This window comes from Cetorhinus maximus, chromosome 10, assembly GCF_964194155.1.
Source record: "Cetorhinus maximus chromosome 10, sCetMax3.hap1.1, whole genome shotgun sequence".
NCBI classification, from domain to species: Eukaryota; Metazoa; Chordata; class Chondrichthyes; order Lamniformes; family Cetorhinidae; genus Cetorhinus; species Cetorhinus maximus.
In genome coordinates, this window is record NC_135888.1 from 20,603,589 (window position 1) to 20,621,796 (window position 18,208).

The 18,208-nt window shown below is 41.6% G+C and overlaps 1 protein-coding gene across 2 annotated transcripts in view; it reads right to left on the reverse strand.

The window, feature by feature from the left end:
* The window catches only part of usp20 (ubiquitin specific peptidase 20), a 58,928-nt gene that overhangs the window by 31,427 nt on the left and 9,293 nt on the right, over window positions 1-18,208 (reverse strand). For both annotated transcript variants that reach the window (XM_078550099.1, XM_078550100.1), the window contains exons 3-8: window positions 12,734-12,787; window positions 11,276-11,338; window positions 9,833-9,964; window positions 1,531-1,633; window positions 1,260-1,329; window positions 246-359 (exon numbers count right to left, since the gene is read on the reverse strand). In XM_078550099.1, coding sequence (XP_078406225.1) covers window positions 246-359; window positions 1,260-1,329; window positions 1,531-1,633; window positions 9,833-9,964; window positions 11,276-11,338; window positions 12,734-12,787 — 536 coding nt within the window. The remainder of the gene's footprint in view (window positions 1-245; window positions 360-1,259; window positions 1,330-1,530; window positions 1,634-9,832; window positions 9,965-11,275; window positions 11,339-12,733; window positions 12,788-18,208) is intronic.

The window sequence follows — 18,208 nt, forward strand, 5'->3', positions numbered from 1 at the left end:
GCTGCCTATGTAATCTGGAGATGAACAATGCTTCTTTCATTGCTGTATCCTCACAGCAGACAAAGCACAATATAATGGCTTAGAATATTTGATTCTGATGATGTCCTTCAAGTTACACAAAGTCACTTGAGTGAACAATGTACCGAATCCACCCAACACAGTTTGGTCACCTTTATAACTAGGAGTGATATTTTAGCACTGTAATCTTTGCAAAAATACATCAACACTTATATAGTGGTACATACCGTTTTTTGTGCCAAAGCTCAGAGATAAGTTTCTGGTAGCTTTTGCAAAGAGCTGGCTTTTTGTCTGTACGAACCAAACCTACACACTCCAAGAAGAACTGGGTGAGTGGTGGGCTACAACAGAAAAGTGGTTACACTTTAGAAAACCGTGGAGGATAACTGAATTAATATCACACTGCAAGTGCCATGGCTACAGCCTAACAGAATACTTATTAAATGAGATCAGCTTTGAAATTCTCAAAAGGCCTAAGTGCCAGAGCAAGATGTTCAGGGGCTTTATTAATATAGCACATAGCAGTTTGAAAGAAAAAAATTCTAAAACTAACTCTTAATCACAGTCTATTTGTAATATTTTAACTACACATCAAGTCAATGAATTACAGGGAAATATTGGCAACTAGCACGGGGAGGTGAACAGGCTGGCCTCTCCCACCTGCATTTGTAGAGAGTGATAGTTTCAGAAGGGTTTACTTAGAGGGAATGGGGACACAAGTACTTTTACATTAATTTATTTTGAATCCAGATTCACAAACCCTTTACTCATTTTCCAAATTTCAAACAATACAACTTAAAACAATTACATATTTGTATTGCAGACTGTATGATGCACAGCTTGAAAGGGTAGCAAAAGCAGATTCAATAATAACTTTCAAAAAAGGGAACTGAATAAATACTTGGATGGGGAAAAATTGCAGGGTTATGGCGAAAGAGCAGTGGAGTGGGTCTAATTGGTTAGCTTTTTTAGCACAGGCATGATGGGCTGAATGGTCTCCTGTGCTATATCATTCCACATGACTTGATTCTTTATGGAATCATTCCATAAAGAGCCGACTCTAAATATTTATATTCAGGAAACCAATAGAAATGGAAAATGTATTCCCCCTCCCTCACCAAGCCTTTCAGTAACTAGTGTCAGGTCTGGATGAAAGTCCCACCAGGAATTGGCGATACATTGGTTAATTTTCCAGCAAATTTTATATGAGCAACCTAGTCTCGGTAAACAATTTGTCCTACCAGTTGGACAAAGCCTGTAATGCAGCATTCATGTAGCAAGAGTTTCCAATGTTCTTCATCCCTGTGAGCCCTAGCAGATAGATTGGAGGAGAGAAAGCAAATCAAATGAACTTATGGACATCAATATATTTATACACAAATTAGCTTCATCATCATACTGAATCCTCTCTGTTGAGGTCAAACATGATGATTTATATCACCGGATATCTTTATCAACGCAGCATTTTTTTTTTGCTTTGGGCATATTCTGTGCCGTTTGCACTTTTAGTACCTCTTGGTTTTAGCTCATCATCCTCAGACTCTGATTCTCCTTCATCTGCAACAGCAATGGGAACAGTTTTGAATGGATGGTTGCCAAGTGTTAAGCCAGAGCCCTGATTAAAAAAAAAGTGCCTTGTTACTACAATGCTCTGAGACAGAAGATTTACACATACAAGAGCCATTAGCTCACAAATGTTAGCTTGTGTTGTTGCAAAGACATTTTCATACCACCAATAAGGTGAATGCCAAGACTCTGTCCATAATGCCCAGCTACCTTCATCTATCCATTAGAATGAAACTGCCTCTAAGCAAGTTAAATACCCTCAATTACTAAAGACCACTACAGAAAAAGAAATCTGATATTTCAAACAGCAGTACTCATAGAAATATAGAAACTAGGAGCAGGACTAGGCCATTCGGCCCTTCGAGCCTGCTCCGCCATTTATTATGATCATGGCTGATCATCCAACTCAACAGCCCGCTCCTGCTTTCTCCCTATACCCTTTGATCCCTTTCGCCCCAAGAGCTATATCTAGCTCCTTCTTGAAAGCATACAATGTTTTGGTTTCAACTACTTTCTGTGGTAACAAATTCCACAGGCTCATCACTCTCTGGGTGAAGAAATTTCTCATCTCAGTCCTAAATGGTCTATCCCATATCCTCAGACTGTGACCCCTGGTTCTGGACTCCCCCACCATTGGGAACATCCTCCCTGCATCCACCCTGTCTAGTCCTGTTAGAATTTTATAGGTTTCTATGAGATCCCCCCTCATTCTTCTGAACTTCAGCGAATATAATCCTAATCGACTCAATCTCTCCTCATATGTCAGTCCTACCATCCCAGGAATCAGTCGGGTAAATCTTCGCTGCACTCCCTCTATAGCAAGTACATCCTTCCTCAGATAAGGAGGCCAAAACTGCACACAATATTCCAGGTGTGGTCTCACCAAGGCCCTGTACAATTGCAGCAAGACATCCCTGTTTCTGTACTTGAATCATCTGGCTATGAAGGCCAACATACCATTTGCCTTCTTTACAGCCTGCTGCACCTGCATACTTACCTTCAGCAACTGGTGTACAAGGACACACAGGTCTCGTTGCACATTCCCCTCTCTCAATTTATAGCCATTCAGATAATAATCTGCCTTCCTGTTTTTGCTACCAAAATGGATAACCTCACATTTATCCACATTATACTGCATCTGCAATGCATCTGTCCACTCTCTCAGCTTGTCCAAATCACACTGAAGCATCTCTGCATCCTCCTCACAGCTCACCCTCCCACCCAGCTTTGTGTCATCTGCAAACTTGGAGATATTACATTTAATTCCCTCATCTAAATCATTAATATATATTGTGAATAACTGGGGTCCCAGCACCGATCCCTGCAGTACCCCACTAGTCACTGCCTGCCATTCGGAAAAAGACCTGTTTATTCCTACTCTTTGTTTCCTGTCTGCCAACCAGTTTTCTATCCATCTCAATACACTACCCCCAATCCCATGCGCTTTAATTTTATACGCCAATCTCTTATGCGGGACTTTGTCGAAAGCCTTCTGAAAGTCCAAATAAACCACATCCGCTGGCTTCCCCTCATCAACTCTACTAGTTACATCCTCGAAAAATTCCAGATTTGTCAAGCATGATTTCCTTTTCATAAATCCATGCTGACTCTGTCCGATTCTGCCACTGTTTTCCATGTGCTCAGCTATTAAATCTTTTATAATGGACTCTAGAATTTTCCCCACTACCGATGTCAGGCTGACTGGTCTATAATTCCCTGTTTTCTCTCTGCCTCCCTTTTTAAATAGTGGGGTTACATTAGCTACCCTCCAATCCGTAGGAACTGTTCCAGAGTCTATAGAATCTCGGATGACCAGCAATGCATCCACTATTTCTAGGGCCACTTCCTTAAGTACTCTGGGATGTAGATTATCAGGCCCCGGGGATTTATCGGCCTTCAATCCCATCAATTTCCCCAACACCATTTCCCTACTAATACTTCAGTTTTCAGTTCCTCCCTCTCGCTAAACCCTGGGTTCTCCAACATTTCTGGTATGTTATTAGTTTCCTCCTTTGTGAAGGCAGAACCAAAGTATGTATTTAGTTGGTCAGCCATTTCTTTGTTCCCCATTATAAATTCCCCTGTTTCTGACTGTAAGGGACCAACATTTGTCTTCACCAATATTTTTCTCTTCACAAACCTATAGAAACTTTTACAGTCAGTTTTTATGTTCCCTGCAAGCTTACTCTCGTACTCTATTTTCCCCTTCTTATTCAATCCCACGGTCCTCCTTTGCTGAATTCTAAACTGCTCCCAATCCTCAGGTCTGTTGTTTTTTCTGGCCAATTTGTATGCCTCTTCCTTGCATCTAATACTGTCTCTAATTTCCCTTGTAAGCCATGGTTTGGCCACCTTTCCTGTTTTACTTTTGCGCCAGACAGGAATAAACAATTGTTGCAGTTCACTCATGCGCTCTTTGAATGTTTGCCATTGCCTATCCACTGTCATTCCTTTACATAACATTTCCCAATCCATCATAGCCAACTCACGCCTCATACCATCATAGTTTCCTTTATTAAGATTCAGGACCCAAGTCTCAGAATCAACTACGTCACTCTCCATCTTGATGAAGAATTCTATCATATTATGGCCGCTCATCCCCAAGGGGCCTCGCACAACTAGATTGCCAATTATTCCTTTCTCATTACACAATACCCAGTCAAGAATGGCCTGTTCTCTTGTTGGTTCCTCAATGTATCGGTCCAGAAAAACATCCCGTATACACTCCAGGAATTCCTCCTCTACGGTATTGTTACTAATTTGATTTGCCCAATCTATATGCATATTAAAGTCACCCATAATTATAGATGTTCCTTTATTACATGCGTCTCTAATTTTCTGTTTAATGCCATTCCCAACATCACCACTACAGTTTGGGGGTCTATATACAACCCCCACTAATGTTTTTTGCCCCTTAGTGTTTCTCAGCTCTACCCATACAGATTCCACATCGTCGGAGCTAATATCTTTCCTCACTATGCATTAATTTCCTCTTTAACCAGCAATGCAACTCTACCGCCTTTTCCTTTTAGTCTGTCCTTCCTAAATACTGAATACCTCTGGATATTTAGTTCCCATCCCTGGTCACCCTGCAGCCATGTCTCCATAATCCTGACTATATCATACCTGTTTACATCTATTTGCGCGGTTAATTCATCCACTTTATTGCGAATGCCCCTTGAGTTAAGGTACAAAGCCTTAAGGCTTGCCTTTTTAACATTACTTGTCCCGTTCCCACTATTTTTCACTGAAGCCTTGTTTGATTCTTGCCCTTGATTTCTCTATCACTTTTCTTATTCCGCTTTCTGTCTTTTGTTCTTGTCTTTGATTCCCCTTCCTCTGACTCCTTGCATAGGTTCCCACCCCCTGCCATAGAACCATAGAAAAGTTACAGCACAGAAGGAAGTAATTCGGTCCATCTTGTCCATGCCAGTCCGAGGACATCCAGGTGCTCTTTCTAATCCCACCTTACTGCACCCGGCCCATAGCCCTGCAGCTTACAGCACTTAAGGTGCAGATCCAGGTACTTTCTAAGAGAGTTTAGAGTTTCTGCCTCTACCAACTTGGGCAGCGAATTCCAGACACCCACTACCCTCTGTGTAAAAAAGTTCTTCCTCATGTCCCCCCTACACCTTCTGCCACTTACCTTGAATCTATGACCCCTGGTTCTAGAATTCTCCACCAAGGGAAATAATTTTATCCTGTCCACTATCTATTCTCCTCATAATTTTGTACACCTCAATCAAGTCACCTCTCAGCCCTCTTTGTTCTAAGGAAAATAACCCCAACCTATCCAATCTTTCCTCGTAGCTACACTTTTCTAACCCTGCCAACATTCTTGTAAACCTCCTCTGCACTCTCTCCAGAGCTATTACGTCCTTCCTGTAATGTAGTGACCAGAACTGCACACAATACTCCAGTTGTGGCCTCACCAGTGTTTTATACAATTCCAACATTATATCCTTACTTTTATATTCTATACTTTTGCCAATGAAGGAGAGCATTCCAAATGCCTTCTTTACAACCTTGTCTATTGAACTGCTGCCTTCAGGGACCTGTGTACTTGTACGCAAAGATCTCTCACTTCATCTACCCCTCTTAGTATATTCCCATTAATTGTGTAATCCCTGTAACTGTTTGACCTCCCTAAATGTATGACCTCACACTTCTCTATGTTAAAATCCATCTGCCACTTTACCACCCACTCCACCAACCCACCTATATCATTTTGGAGATTATGGCTATCCTCTACACTATCCACTACTCAGCCAATCTTTGTGTCATCTGCAAATTTCCCAATTGTGCCCCCCACGTTCACGTCCAAATCGTTAATATATAACACAAACAGCAAGGGTCCCAACACCGAGCCTTGTGGAACATCACCTGAGGCAACTTTCCATTCGCAAGGGCATCCATCGACCATTACCCTTTGATTCCTGTTACAAAGCCAACCTTTTATCCAGTTTGCCACATTACCCTGAAGCCCATGGGCTTTTACTTTCCTGACCAATCTGCCATGTGGGACCTTGTCAAATGCCTTGCTAAAATCCATGTACACAACATCAACTGCGCTACCTTCAACAACCCTTCTTGTCACTTCCTCAAAGAATTCAATCAAATTTGTGAGGCAAGACCTTCCTTTAACAAATCCATGCTGACCATCCTTGACTAGTCCATGCCTTTCCACATGACAGTTAATCCTATCTCTCAGGATTGATTCTACTGATTTGCTTACCACCGATGTAAGACTAACTAGCCTATAATTGTTTGGCATTTCCTTTGATCCCTTTTTAAACAATGGAACTACGTTTGCATTTCTCCAGTCCCTCCCCTGTTTCTAGTGAAGATTGGAAAATCGTCAGAGCACCTGCTATCTCCTCCCTGACTTTCTTCAACAGCCTTGGAAACAATCCATCTGGCCCTGGTGGCTTATCAACTTTCAAGGATTTCAACCCTTCGAGTACTTCCCCTCTCTTTATGACTATCTCGTCCAATATCACGCAGTGTTCCTCCTGGACTACTATATCTACATCCTCCCTTTCCCTTGTAAACATGGAGACAAAATATTCATTCAAAATCCTTCCCACAGCCTCTGCATCTACACACAAGTTTCCATCTTCATCTCTGATAGGTCCCACTTTTTCCTTAACCAACCTTTTAGCATTAATGTATTGGTAAAACATCTTTGGGTTATCTTTAACTTTACTTGCTAATCTTTTTTCATGCCCTCTCTTTGATTTCCTTATTTCCTTTTTTACTTCATCCCTGCACTTCCTATATTCGTCTAGGCTATCTGCAGTGCTTAGTTCTTTGTGCCTATCGTACACTATCTTTTTCTGTTTGATCTTCCCCTGTATTCCTCTAGACAACCAGGTGGGTCTAGATTTGGCAGTACAACTCTTATTTTTGTAGGGGACATGTCTACTTTGTACAATTAGGATCTCGCTTTTTACTGCTTCCCACTGGTTTTCCACTGTTTTATCCTCCAGTCCACCTCAGCCAAGTCCCTTCTCATTTCTGCAAAATTTGCCTTCCCTCAGTTCAAGACTTTTACTCCTGCCTTATCTCTGTCCTTTTCCATGGTAATGCTAAACCTAACTGAATTGTGATCACTGTCCCCGATATAGTCACCAACTGTCACTTCACCCACTTGCCCTTCTTCGCTCCCCAAGACTAGGACTAGAATTGCATCTCCTCTCATTGGGTTTGTCACTAATTGGTTGAAAAAATTTTCCTGGACACACCATGTATTTTTCTCCCTCAGTGCCCCTTATATTGTTTGAATCCCAGTTGATATTAGGATAGTTGAAGTCTCGTACTATTATTGCCCTCTTGATCTTACAAGCAGAAATTTGCCTACATATTTGTTCTTCTATCTCCCTTTTACTATTTGGGGGTCTGTAGTATACTCCCAGCAGTGTGACTGCCCCTTTTTTATTTCTAAGCTCAATCCATAAAGCCTCTTGTTGACCCATTTAGTATATCATCCCTTCTCACAACTGGAATTGATTCTTTAACCATTAGTGCTACCCCCCCCTCCTTTTTTATCTCCTACTCTATCGTGTCTGAAGGCTCTCTAACCAGGGGTATTAAGCTGCCAGTTTTGTCCCTCCTTTAGCCAGGTCTCCAATATAGCAATGACATCATGCTTCCATGTGTCTACCTGTGCCCTTAACTCATCTACCTTGATTGTAATACTCCTTGCATTGAAGTATAAACAGTTTAACCCCGTCATTTTCCCTTGCTGGACACTTTTTAAACTTTGCTTCTCCTGTAACTCCATGTCTATCACAATGTCCCTAGCTAATGCTCTACCTCCATTTTTCTGATCTGAATCTGACCTATCTGATCCTACTCCTGGGATCCCATTCCCCTGCCACACTAGTTTAAATACTCCCAACAGAACTAGCAAAAGCCCCCGCAAGGATACTGGTCCCAGCTCTGCCTGGGTGCAGCCCGTCCAGTTTGTACAGGTCTCACCTTCCCCAGAACAGGTCCCAGTGCCTCAAGAATCTGAATCCCTCCCGGCTACACCATCTCTCCAGCCACGTGTTCATTTGGTCTATCCGCTTATTCCTGCTCTTGCTAGCACGTGGAACTGGGAATAATCCTGAGATTACTACATTTGAGGTCCTGCATTTTAATTTATCTCCTAACTTCCTGTACTGAGCTTGCAGGTCCTCATCCCTTAGTTTACCTACGTCATTGGTACCAATGTTAACCACGACCACTGGCTGTTTACCTTCCCTTTCCAATGTCCTGCAGCCGCTCCTTGACATCCTGGACCCTGGCACCAGGGAGGCAACACACCATCCTTGATTCACGTTTGCGGCCTCAGAAGCATCTGTCTGTGCCCCTAACTATTGAATCCCCTATCACTATAGCCCTGCCACTTGTTTTCCTCCCACCCCTCTGAGCAGCAGAGCCATCCACGGTGCCGTGAACTTGGCTGTTGCTGCTTCCCCCTGAGAGGCCATTCCCCCCAACAGTATCCAAAGCGGTATATCTGTTAGAGAGGGGGATGACCACAGGGAACTCCTGCACTACCTTCCTGAGTCTTTTACTGTTCCTGATGGTCACCCATTCCCTTTCTGCCTGTGTAATCTTCACCTGCAGTGTGACCATCTCGCTAAACGTGCTATCCACGACTTGCTCAGCATCACGGATGTTCCACAATGAGTCCACCCACAGCTCCAGCTCCGAAATCCGGTTAGCTAGAAGCTGCATTTGGACATACCTTCTGCACACATGGTCACCAGCATCCCTCATTTCCCACATCCTGCAGGAGGAACAGATCACGGGTCTGAGTTCTCCTGCCATGACGTCCCTCTCAATTAAGCTAGTTACTCACCTTAAAAAAAAATATGCTAGCTCGGGGCCTTATTTATGTTAGCTAGGAACCTTGTTTCTTGACTAATTATACTTGTACAGTATAACTCTATACTTCTTTTTATTTTTTTAGCTCCTACCTTAGTATTAAGCAATGAGTTACTTTAGTTTAAACCCTCCCCAATCACTCTAGCAAATGTTCCCCCTAGGACATCAGTCCCGTCCAGTCTGCACTGGTCCCATCTCCCCCAGAACCGGTCCCAATGCCCCAGGAATCTGAAACCCTCCCCTTCACACCATCTCTTCAGCCACGTATTCATTCGATATATCCTGCTATTTCTACTCTGACTGGCACGTGGCACCGGTAGTAATCCTGAGATCACTACCTTTGAAGTCCTACTTTTCAACTTACTTCCTAACTCCCTATATTCTGCTTTTAGGACCTCATCCTTTTTTTTTAACCTATGTCGTTTGTACAAAGTGTACCACAGCCACTGGCTGTTCACCCTCCCCCTTCATAATGTCCCCTAGCCATTCTGAGACATCCTTGACCCTAGCACCAGGGAGGCAACATACCATCCTGGAGTCTCGTTTGCAGCCACAGAAATGCCTATCTATTCCCCTTACAATCGAATCCCCTATAACTATTGCATTCCCACACTTTTTACTCCTCCCCTGTGCAGCAGAGCCAACCACGGTGCAATGAATTTGGCTGTTGCTGCTTTCTCCTGAGAGGCCATTCCCCCCAACAGTATCCAAAGCGGTATATCTGTTTTGCAAGGGAATAGCCACAGGAGATTCCTGCACTGCCTGCCTAGTCCTCTTGCTTTGCCTGGTGGTCACCCATTCCCTTCCTGCCTGTGGACTCAGCCTGCGGTTTCATTACTGTTACATTAATAGCAATGCCCCTGTGCAGTACCTGCTCTGTTGATCTGCTGGATAGTGCTGGACTCGGTGCAACGGGTCGCTGTTCCAGGAAAACTTCTTTCTCACAGGCGTAACACCACACTCGGAATGTAGTCAGGTTCACTGTCAGGTTATGCTTCTTAGCCTGTGATCGTGTTTTTTTTTTAAAGAAAGGAAAATTTGACTGATTGACAATGATGGAATCTCAAGAGGGGAGAAAGATCACAACTTTGTTTGAAAATGCTATTTTAGCATTACATACAGAGGTTCCTACAGAGTATGAGTTCTCTCATCACTTTGACAAAGTGTTACTTTATTGTAATCAAAACAGATTCCTCTGGCTTTCAAAGCTTCCCTCCAATTATCTGATTGCAGGGGCTTAAAATGTCATTCCAATTCCTTCCCCCTGTAAGGGGACCTATTTTATAGTTACTTTTTACTAAACCAAGGTTTGATTAAAAACACAAACTTTAAATGGAGGTGTTCTACATTCCATTCCTTTCAACGATACATACATATCAGCATTTTTCCTCATAGTATAACAATGACAATAGTCAAGAAAGATACTTCACTAATCTATCTGGGAAAAATATACAGAGCACTTTAAGTGCACACTCCAAAAAAATGACACCTGCAGTGAGCTTTTCAATTTTAGCTCTATGCATTCTTTCAAATTTCCTACGGCAGCTCATTTCTGACTAGGTTTTTATTTTTATTCCCTCTTCAGATTATTTTTCTTCAAATTTCCTCTCCCTTTCTTGGCAATCTTTGAAAGCTCAGTGCATCCTTGTTTTGCCTGTTAAATGCTACTTACGAGAATTGCATTAATTATAGACAACAGGTCCAACACACACAAATTATGCTTGAGAATTAAATACCTAATAAGTTGATTGGTCTGTTCAACACCAAGTAAAATTGATTAACCAGTTAAACTCCATTGAAGAGAATCTGACATGAATTTTGTATTAAAAGATTGTCTCTAATAATGGAAGCTTGCAACAATGATTATAGAAGCTCAAACTTCAGTGAGTGAAACACCCTGATAAGAACACTGAAAACTGCAACCTCTTGTAATATTGAGTTGGAAAGTTAAATAAAAGACTGGTTTGTTAGGACAGTCAATGCAGTCTGCATTTAGTCAAACCCTGTTCCATGGATGTCTAGCACTCAAATTCACCAGTAGAACTGGAATCAAATGTAGTGAGTTTTTGGCCAGGTCACAAGAGTGCTTGATATCAGGAGAGTGTTGCATGAACAACAAGGGAAAATGGGAGGGGTGGGAAACACAATTTCAGCTTATTCTCAGCAGTAAACACGTATCCTGCAGTAGAATAAAGCAGCAAAATAGGCATAATTTATGGAGAAGTCTGCAGCTTAATCTATCCCCTGCCTTCTTGCTGAGGGAATAATGGAAGAATGTAATTTGTTCCTATCTCTCCTTTAAGATCTCAGTTACCTGTGAATGTAATGTGCTGTGGTCGACATACGATTCCCCACATCCTACGTAGGAGCAGCCACTCTGAGAGAAGGGGAAAACAGAAAAATGTAAGCAATACAGTGCTTAATAGGATCACCAATAAAATGGTTTGAAAACCAAATAGAAAAAGAAAAACTAGAAAGTGTCTGAAATCAGTTACACTGGCTTTGAGTTCTCAGAAATTTGTAATTTTCCAGCATATAACTTGAATTTTTTACACTATTCCCACTAATATTTTCCTACCTTTTTTCTATATGTAGAACTGTAGCTAAAATTGGCAGAATAACCTGCTCACAAACCTCTGGCTACCACAAGAAGAATGTAGATAATAGAGATGAAAGACTTGCAATATATAGCACCTTTTAGGGCATCCAAAAACACTGCAGCTAAAGCCAATGACGTACATTTGAAAGAGAATGATGAGATTAGTCTTCAATTCTTCACTCCTGCTTTTGAAAGTGCCTGGCCTCCATCTGTCCCAACTTCACGGCACTGATCAGAAAGTGATCCCAGTAGCAATCATGGTCACAAGCCAGTGTCTTATTCATCAATGCATGACAGTGAAGTGTAAATGCATGGTCCCATTTTGTCTGTCTTCCCAACAGCACCAAGTACTACACTTGCATCGTTCACCCATCCCCTCCAAACTCCATGGGTTCACTTGTGCCCCAGATAGCTGGCTTCAAAATTCTCATCCACATTTTCAAATTCCTCCATGCTTCTTCCCACCCCACCTTGGGTGATGTTCTCCAGCCTTCCATTCCAGATTCTACATCTACATCCTAGCAGACCTGTCAAATTGCAACTGGTTGCTCAATAACTTAAATTGTGAAACATCAAGATCAGTCCAGTGGTAGAGAACTGGTCTGGGGAATATTTACTTCCCTGGTGTTGGCATCAATACCAACTTGGTTGACCTATTTTCTCCAAAAAAAAGAGTAAAAGTGAACTGCCAGGAATGACTTAAATAGCTGAATTTCTGTTTGCCTATTTCACACATAACAGGTTACCAAGGACTCTAAGCACTGGCCTTTCACAAGGAGCTAGCTTTGAACTTATGCAGTATAAATTTCAGCATATGAATGCTCAACATATTCATGTTAAATGTCCTGTTGTCTGATACTTTAACAACAGCACTCACCCTTTTTATCAGTTCAATATCTCCATTCAAATTGTGCTTGAAGCAATTTCTTATAAAAGCATCAAGGACTTGCAAGCTAAGTTGCAACTTTTAAGCCCTGGCAGCAAAAATACATATTCTGGACCATTCAGGAACAAACCCTTAGATTTACATAGGATCTAATATCTGGGCCAAGACTGTAGTTAATTAGGCTCAACAATATTCTTGTCCATTTAGTCTGCGGCCATATTTACACAATAAGCCACCTAATTAGCACAGAAATAATGTTATGCAATATTATATTATCCACTCCTTACCTGAAGGCAAGCCCATAGATTTGGTCCACCAACACCACAGGATTGGCATGTTCCCTGAGAAACAAAACAGGCTCTAGTTTAATTAAAGGTTTTAAGCTACAACTTGACAAGCAACATAGTGAACATGGCTGGGAAGAATCCCTGGGGGTACCAAGGTTGCACTCACGGTGAGAAATTTCAATGTCCATCGCTAAGAATCGTTTGACAGCACCACTACTGATCGAGCTGTCAGAGTCCTGAAGGACACATCTGCCAGACTGGGAATACCACAAGTGATGGCAGAACCAACAAGAGAGAAAAACCTACTTGACCTTGCCTTCACCAATCGACCTGTCGCAGATGCATCTACCCATGACACAATCGATAGCAGTGACCACTGCATAGTCCTGCCTTCACATTTAAGTGTATGGCACAACCATATGGTAAATGGGACTGATTCAAAACAGATCTAGCAGCCCTTGAAGTGCTGTGGGCCATTTGAAGAATTTTGTTCCACCAAAATCTGTAAACTCATGGCCTGGGATATCCTGCTGTATCATTACCATCAAGCCAGGCAATTCCAACCCTGGTTCTATGAAGTGTGTAGGAGGGCATGTCAGGAGCAACACCAGGCACACTTAAAGATGAGGTGCCAACCAGGTGAAGCTACATCTCAGGACAACATGCATGCTAAACAGAAGCAGCATGCTATAGAAAGAACTAAGAAATTCCAGAATCAATAGATCAGATCAAAGCTCTGCAGTCCTGCCACATCTGGCTGTGAATAGTGTTGAAAATTAAACTAGCAGCAGCTGGAGACTCTAGAAATCAGTATGTGCCTACACCCAGTAAGGCCTGGTTTAAGTAGCAAACAACATCAGGATTGGCACAAGGGTATTTGCTGCCTGAGGTGAACATTCAGCCTGACATAGCCCCCACCCACCCCCATAACGTCTTGTATATGGTACACTGCTGCCAATGTGCGCCGATGGTGGTGGAAGCAAGTGTTGAAGGTGGTGGATTGGATGCCAATCAAGTGGGCACTACTGCAAGTGAGCTCTGCTGTTTAACTTTGTCAGTCATTAATAGAAAAAAAATGAGAACACATTTGCAGTAAACCTCAAAAAGAAATCACTGACCCAATCAGAAGTGAAGTGATCCGAACCCCGGCTCACACCCATTACAATCCAATTAGCGCTTGCTGCTCATGCCCGATTTCGCAATGAAATTCAAACCAAATTATGGCATTTTGTCAAAGTCGCCCGTGAGCTAAGCATGTGTGTGTATGTAGCTGACCTTTAACTTGCAACTTAAAAATAACCAGCAATAAAACTTTAGTCTTCAATAAGATAAAGGTTAGTTTATTACAAAACACTGCTGTAAGTTATGTAGGTAAAAGTAATAAAGTTACTAAATATATAAAGATTAAATGCAAATAAGGATAAAAGACACTTGTAAAGATGAAATTCAGTTCAGTCCTTTAAGATGTCATAGCAGGTCATAGCTTGCAGTTGAAGTATTGGTTGTTTGGAGTGAAGGGCTGCAGTCAAATCGTCAGAGGCTTGTGAGAGAGACGTTTATGAGAGAAGAGGAGATTTCTTGTTCCTCACTAGTTCTGCGGTTATGGTACTTGCAGATTGCCTGATCTCTTTTGACAGAACATTAGATGATTTCTGAATACCTTCCTCTTTGCCCTCCCTTGACCAAGAACCCCCTCAGATGATATCTCTCAGTTCTTCCTGGGGTTCTGCACAAAATGGCTGCTCTCAGCCAGACTTTATACAGCTCAAAACTCAATGGCTGCTATTCCAAACTGTCGAATCATGCTTCGATATTAAGCCTAGGGTTAGTCCTGGTCTGATACATGGTCCCATTCATTGTCTTTTAGCCAAGGTAATTAATATTTAAAATATTTCAGCCACTAACTTGAATGGTTTCTAGTCTTTCAGGTTTGGTGAGATAGGAAAGAGTTATTGATACCTTCAGGGAAGCCACTGTCAATGAGTTTCTGTTCACCCTTGTGGAAATGCGTTTTGTATTTCAAATGTGTTCATATGTTTGGGTATGTCTAAGTGCAATCCCCCTGGAACCTTCCAGAAGCTTGACAAACATTGCAGTTGTAAAAGGTCAAGCGATTTTTGACAACCATTTTAAAGGTTCCCTGCGTCCATTTGAAAGAAAAGATGAGCTTTTTTTACAAAATCTATAATATCACAACTACATGTTCATGACAGGAAGAGAATTGTTATTTTAAAAACCACCTTAATTCCTTTTAACTTCAGGACTCATTTAAGGTTCACTACTGTTGTCAGTGTGCTGCAATTTTCTAACCCACGCTCAGTGTTTTAAAGCCTTAGATCGCATTTCTTAACTTTCTTCATTGCTGTTAGAAGGTTGCACTTATTCAAAGATTTTATTGCACCAGGGAATTTATTTGTCAGCTTATTTTACTGATGCTGGTAAAGACTCCAGTGAAGGCCTCGAGTAGGCAGTACATTACAGCTCAACACACTGTGCCTTGGAATGACAGGATGCAAATTTATGTCCACAACCCTCCGCCCATCAAGTTCCTAGTGTCGGTCATGCTGCACTAGGTAATGACGAGCAACAGAGTGCAGAGGAACCCAAAAAAGGATGCCCAGGCTGAACTTACACTGACTTAATAGTTGTGCAAAGCAGAAATCACTCTGCATTAGCACTAAAGTTGTAATGAAATTTCACACCTAACAAGTGGTTTCAAAGCAGTGCCTGGTAAGGTTTGGAGCAGGCTGGATAGAAACCTCTTAGGAAGTAATGTTGTGGTACTGAGACACCAAAGTGAAAGGAGATAATGAATAGTTTGGCCATCAGACTTGGGAAACACCATGGTTTCATAGCAGCCATTTTCAATCCTTAATTTAATTCCATTTTTGGTCCACGTCATTCACTCAGATCAGGTACAGAGGCTGAGCAGAGTTGTATGGAACCTACAGATAGATGAGGGCCAAATCACCACATTCTGTCTAACTGATGCTTGAACTCCATGTGCCCCCCCTCCCAATTTAATTACCTCTTCCTAGCCTGACACCATTTCTCTCTAATTTCTTCCTCATATTTGTATCAATGCTACTTGCATCAACTCCATATTGCAGGGAGTTCCACATTTTCAACACTGTGTATAAACATTGTTGTCTTCAATTCTTCATTGGATCTCTTAGTGACTACCTTTTATTGATACTCCCTTATTCTGCACACACCTACAGTTACTTCACATCTACCCTGGCAAAGCCCTCTAACTTTAAATACTTCTATCAGATCTGCCGTTTTGCAGATAAAAGAGCCTTAGCCTGCTCAAACTTTAGTTTTGTAATCTCATTTCAAGCAATTCTTGTAAGTCATTCCTGCACTTCGAGCACTTCAATTTCCTTTTTGCAGTATGGAGACGAGAACTATACACATTACCCAAGGCGTTCATTCTAGTCGCCATACTGGGTCAAAATCCTGGAACTCCCTCCATAACAACACTATGGGTGTACCTACACCATATCAACTGCAGGGGTTCAAGAAGGCAGCTCACCACCAATTAGGGAGGGGCAATAAATGCTGTCCTAGCCAGCGATGCCCACATCCCATAAATGAATAAGGTTCATGGATTCATATAAATTTAACATTATCTCCACGCTTTTGTATTCTATCCCTCCACAAATGACCCCAATATTTTGTTTGTACGTTTATGCTCATATGGTGTTACTACTGTTTTGAACTCTGGGTTCCTGTACCCCATTTATTTGCTTGCTTTAATTATTCCTTCCAAAAATTAACCACCTCATATTTTGCTACATTTTATTTAATTCACTTTTGATCTGCCCACTCTGCATCCTGGTTATATATTTTTTGCATAAAAGCAAAAAACTGCGGATGCTGGAAATCCAAAACAAAAGTAAAAACACCTGGAAAAACTCAGCAGGTTTGGCAGCATCTGCGGAGAGGAACACAGTTAACGTTTCGAGTCCGTATGACTCTTCAACAGAACTAAGTAAAAATAGAAAAGAGGTGAAATATAAGCCCCTTAAACCAGCTTATATTTCACCTCTTTTCTATTTTTATTTAGTTCTGCTGAAGAGTCATACGGACTCGAAACGTTAACTGTGTTCCTCTCCGCAGATGCTGCCAGACCTGCTGAGTTTTTCCAGGTATTTTTATTTTTGTTTTATATATTTTTTGTACTTGTGTAGTCCTCTACCTTATTTATTACCCCTTCTCCCCCACCCAACACCACCCTCTCCCCCAGCCTTCTAATGAGCTACTAAACTCAAGGGAATGGAATAACCAATATTTTTAAAACAGATTTTAAGTCAATTCTTTGAAACTCTCAGCTTTATATCATAAAGTACCAAATCACGCCTGTTACGAGATGCAGTAGAACAGTAAACAATGATGTTGATCAACAAGGGGGTGAAAGGTTATCAGGGGTAGGCAGGAATGTGGGATTGAGATTACATTCAGATCAGCCATGACCTTTATGAATGACGGAGCAGGCTCGAGGGGCCGAGTGGCCTACTCCTGCTCCTAATTCGTATGTTTGTACGATCTTGTGCAGAAAATGAACAGAGCTGGGCAACATTATTTATTGTCCACACTACCTGTGCTATAGTTGGGAGGTACCCAATAGAAAGTTTTTGAAGAATTTTACAATTGAGCCAAAAACAGCTGGAGATACTCAGCAGGTCAGGCAGCACCCGTGAAGAGAGTAACAAAGTTAACACGAACTGTCTCTCTCTTCACAGATGCTGTCCGACCAGAGTATGTCCAGCCTTTTCTGTTTATATTTTAGATTTCCAGCATCTGCAGTATTTTGCTTTTGTGTTATCATCAAGTCATATTAGTTGACATAATATCAGTGTTGTCTGCATTGGCCTGTGCCAATGCTGGAGATCAGTGACTGCTTCACAGACAGCTTATTGTACTGGGAAGAATGGAAATAGGAAAGAAATTGCATTCTTTATTCACAAGTGAGGAAAGTCTGGCAGTATTTCAGCTGTGATAGAAAATGAAATAGGTTTACACAGTTACATGAAGGCAATTTAGAACGATTAAAAGAATATTTTAAAAAGACCAGAGGAAAGTCACAATATTAATTTACCGATAACTCCCTTGCCAACATCATCTACCTCACCGTTTCCCCCGCACCCCGCCTTCTGATTACAGGTTACAAAAATTGGATAAAATCAATCAAGCAAATAGTTCCTTCTCAAGGAGGAAAACATCAGATGTAATCAGCAATACTATTTTGGAAGAAACAAGAAAGATACTTGGGTAAATGCAAACAACTATCTTCACAAAACAATGCTAAAGAGGGGTTAACATACATCATTAGTTGTTCGTTTAATCTCTCCTTGTGGGGAGAGACAAAAGATGTAACATGGTCACTAATAAATCCAATAGGAAATTCAGGAGAAATTTCTTCATCTGGAGAATATTTAGAAAAATCACAAGTGGTTCAGGCAAATGCCATAG